The sequence below is a fragment of the Mixophyes fleayi genome, chromosome 1 (assembly GCF_038048845.1).
Source record: "Mixophyes fleayi isolate aMixFle1 chromosome 1, aMixFle1.hap1, whole genome shotgun sequence".
NCBI lineage: Eukaryota > Metazoa > Chordata > Amphibia > Anura > Limnodynastidae > Mixophyes > Mixophyes fleayi.
In genome coordinates, this window is record NC_134402.1 from 323,804,249 (window position 1) to 323,809,079 (window position 4,831).

At 43.8% G+C, this 4,831-nt stretch overlaps 1 protein-coding gene across 1 annotated transcript in view; it reads right to left on the bottom strand.

Annotated features, from left to right (window-relative positions):
- The window catches only part of SVOP (SV2 related protein), a 51,575-nt gene extending 47,531 nt beyond the window's left edge, over positions 1-4,044 (bottom strand). The window contains exon 1 of the mRNA XM_075214100.1: positions 3,848-4,044. Coding sequence (XP_075070201.1) covers positions 3,848-3,882 — 35 coding nt within the window. The 5' untranslated portion in view covers positions 3,883-4,044. The remainder of the gene's footprint in view (positions 1-3,847) is intronic.
- Positions 4,045-4,831: the final 787 nt, after the last annotated feature.

Genomic DNA, 4,831 nt, shown 5'->3' on the forward strand with positions numbered 1-4,831 from the left:
ACACACACACACAATACACTGGCCCCTCACACACACACACACACACACACACACAATACACTGGACTCTCACTCACACACACACACACAATACACTGGACCCTCACTCACACACACACACACACACACACACACACACACACAATACACTGGCCCCTCACTCACACACACACACACACACACAATACACTGGCCCCTCACTCACACACACACACACAATACACTGGACCCTCACTCACACACACACACACACACACACACAATACACTGGCCACACACACATACAATACACTGGCCACACACACACGCACACACAATACACTGGCCCCTCTCACAGAATACACTGGCCCCTCACTCACACGCACGCACACACTGGCCCCTCACACACACACAATACACTGGCCCCTCACACACACACACACACACAATACACTGGCCCCTCACCCACACACACAATACACTGGCCCCTCACTCACACACACAATACACTGGCCCCTCACTCACACACACAATACACTGGCCCCTCACTCACACACACAATACACTGGCCCCTCACTCACACACACACACACACACACACAATACACTGGCCCCTCACACACACACAATACACTGGACCCTCACACACTCACACACACAATACACTGGCCCCTCACACACTCACAATACACTGGCCCCTCACTCACACACACACACACACACACACAATACACTGGCCCCTCACACACACACAATACACTGGCCCCTCACACACACACACACACAATACACTGGCCCCTCACACACACACACACACACACACACACAATACACTGGCCCCTCACTCACACACACACACACACACAATACACTGGCCACACACACATACAATACACTGGCCACACACACACACACACACACACACACACACACACAATACACTGGCCCCTCACACACACACACACACACAATACACTGGCCCCTTACACACACACAATACAATGGCCCCTCACTCACACACACAATACACTGGCCCCTCACTCACACGCACAATACACTAGCCCCTCACTCACACACACAATACACTGGCCCCTCACTAACACACACACAATACACTGGCCCCTCACTCACACACACACACACAATACACTGGACCCTCACACACTCACACACACACAATACACTGGCCCCTCACACACTCACAATACACTGGCCCCTCACACACACACACACACACACACACACACAATACACTGGACCCTCACACACACACACACACACACACACACACAATACACTGGCCCCTCACACACACACACACACACACAATACACTGGCCCCTCACACACACACACACACACACACACACAATACACTGGCCCCTCACTCTCACACACACACACAATACACTGGCCACACACACATACAATACACTGGCCACACACACACACAATACACTGGCCACACACAATACACTGGCCCCTTACACACACACACACACACAATACACTGGCCCCACACTCACACGCACAATACACTAGCCCCTCACTCACACACACAATACACTGGCCCCTCACTAACACACACAATACACTGGCCCCTCACTCACACACACACACACACACAAAATACACTGGACCCTCACACACACACACACACACAATACAATGGCCCCTCACTCACACACACAATACACTGGCCCCTCACTCACACGCACAGTACACTAGCCCCTCACTCACACACGCAATACACTGGCCCCTCACTCACACACACACAATACACTGGCCCCTCACACACACACAATACACTGGCCCCTTACTCACACACACACACAATACACTGGCCACACACACACACACAATACACTGGCCACACACAATACACTGGCCACACACAATACACTGGCCACACACACAATAACTGGCCCCGCACTCACACAAAATACACTGGACCCTCACTCACACAAAATAAACTGGACTCTCATTCACACACAGTATATTTCCCCTTCACCCACACAAAATGCACTGGCCCCTCAGTCACACACAGTATACTGCCCTCTTACTCGCACACAGTATACTACACACACTATATTAAAATACCCCCCAACCCCCATCCCGCCGCACTTACCTTTCTCCATCCGCGCTGCGCAGTCTTCAGACATGGGACGGCACCTATCACGTGGTGCGCGTCCCATGTGACACAAGAGATCTCAGTGATAGGCCGAATGTTTGACCTATCACTGAGTGGGAGAGGGGACGGATCAAAAGATCCGCGGCAATATAGATGGTGGCTGGTCCCGAGGAGGCACCAGCCACTGAGCAGGAGGGACCGGCCCAAAAGGCACATGCCCCCCTGCCCACCCGCCCCTGCATATTCAGCATATAAATGCTAAGTAATATTTGTGCTACTGTTCTGTTATTAACGGTTGAAAATAGGAGAACTGATTTTCTTTCTTATTACATAAACATAAATTAGATATATATAGCTGTCTGAGTTTAGTGGTTTCTAGGGAAAATACATTATAACATGAGACAGACAGATTAGGGGGCATATTTATTAATGAACAATATTGCTCCAATAATTATCATTTGTTATCGCAATGATGACAGATAATTTTTTGGCCCCATTAATTAAAATATCATCCTAGGACAATGAGTCTAATAGTGGCCTGTTCCAGCAATGATTTCATTTACCTTAAAAGTCCCATTGTCTGTCTCTCCTCTCCTATATGGCAATGTTGACCTAAGGTCACGCATGCACAGAGACATACTTGCGATAGTGACCGGAGGGCAGAGCAGGTAAGTGGCGTTGGAGGGATAATAAAATGCTTTCCCCATAGGCTTCAATGGCCAGCGCCATCTTCGGAACTTGTTAAATAACACAAAATAGCAGTCCTCATAGAAACCTATGAAGATTGCTTTTGCATATGATAATAGTTTGACCACAGAAGATATCTTATAAATAACTACTGCGGTTATCCCTGGATTTAAGGCTAAAGGGACCTTAAAAAATAAGCGACTAGGGCTGAAACAGTGATGGGGAGAGAGAAAGTATCACTTTTCAGAACTTACACCACTTCCAACTTAAATAGACAATATAAATATGACATTTAAGTAGATTTTTACCACTTTGTCACCTTTTTGGAAAGATATTCCATGCATCTATCATCCTGTTTACAAAGTTACTTATTTATGTATTTATTTATTTATATTTACATTATTATTTATATGGTTACCAAAGCATGGCTATATTTTCATAAAAGTGATAACTATCCTATGAGCAAATCTGATAGTTCATAGCAGAAAGTCATCCATAGACACACATGCTGCTGCTATCATTCAAACACTAAACAGCAATATACCTATAACAGATGAACACTTAGTATAAAATCTAAGTATCATGTATACTATAAGGCAATAATAGATTGTTTTTCAAATCACTGATAGATACGCAGGAATAAAAAAGTATTCTCCAATGTAGGGGTTTTACTCTAGAAATCCACACACATTGTCTGCACAAAGCCCTACCGGCAAGGGAATAGTTAAATGATATGTTCTGCATTATATAAGCTTATACCCTGAATAGCTAATTACAAGAAACGGTATTTGGTTAGAAACAGGATGGAGATGCACTCCTCATACGCACATCTTTAGCATGCTAAATGCAGTTATGTTTTATTAATGACATCTGTGTTTAATGAGAAAGCCTTTAGTGTTAATCCATCCTACGCGACACCTACAAAGACTACACGGATGTTCAGTAGAAGATGCAGCTGGAGGAGGCATCTGCCTGGCTCTGTACACAGTGACAAATATTTGCCGATTTTGAAAAAAAATGTCGTGAATGAGGATGATCATTGTGCTACTCACGGAAGATGTCTGAGCTGGAATAAATCATCCTCCATCTCTGTGTTGTGTGTGTTAGAGATGTCCCGAATGATCTCATGGCCTCTCACATTGTGCTGGGTTCAGGAGATCTGCCTGCTGGACAGCTCCTGTATGCTGTAGGCAGGCAGCAGTGATGTGTCACACTCCAGGAATGGTTCCTTGCCAGCAATGCTAGCCTCAGAGGCCCACCTTTCCTCTCACATGTAATACGTTGTGCAATTGGCTCTTTCCCCTATACCCAGATTGGTTGCTGCATAGCAATTTCCTATTGGCTTCTCACGATTCCCATTCTTTTGCATTTTAGCCATGTTAGGTAAACTGGGTTGGCAATAACTGATTGATAAAACTCAGCAAGCCTGTTACCTTGCTTAAAGCAACAATCCAACTAGAATCCATCTACTACAATTATGATATGACAAATTGTATCATACAAAAATCTTTTCGCATTTATATGACCTTTGACTCCAGTCATTTATCTTTTTATTTATGTACATTTGTTTTTCAGTGAGTGATAGCTGGCAACTTGTCAATGACTTGCACTCTTATTATCTTTGTTGTCTGCTTGTGTCTTTCCTGCTGAGCATATATGTGACAGAAACATATACATTTAAACATTTATTTCACAGGTTAGGCTTAAAATAAATGTTTTATTTTAGCCCCCAATTGCTAAGATTATTTAAAATGTATGGATGTCCACTTTTTTCTGCAACTTTATAATGCAAAAAATATGCATATTTTAACCACTTAATGACGAAAAATATGACCAGTCCCATTTTCACATATATGTTGGGGACACCCTGAATAGCGTTATATTTTTTTTTATACTTTACTCAAATGAATTTCAGAAATTGTTATCATGATAAATAGGGCTTTCTTTTGGCACCATATTAGTATATGGCTATTTTATTTCTAAAAAACAGAAGAACATAGGTATAAAAAGGACTATTTGAAGATTCAAGAAAAGAT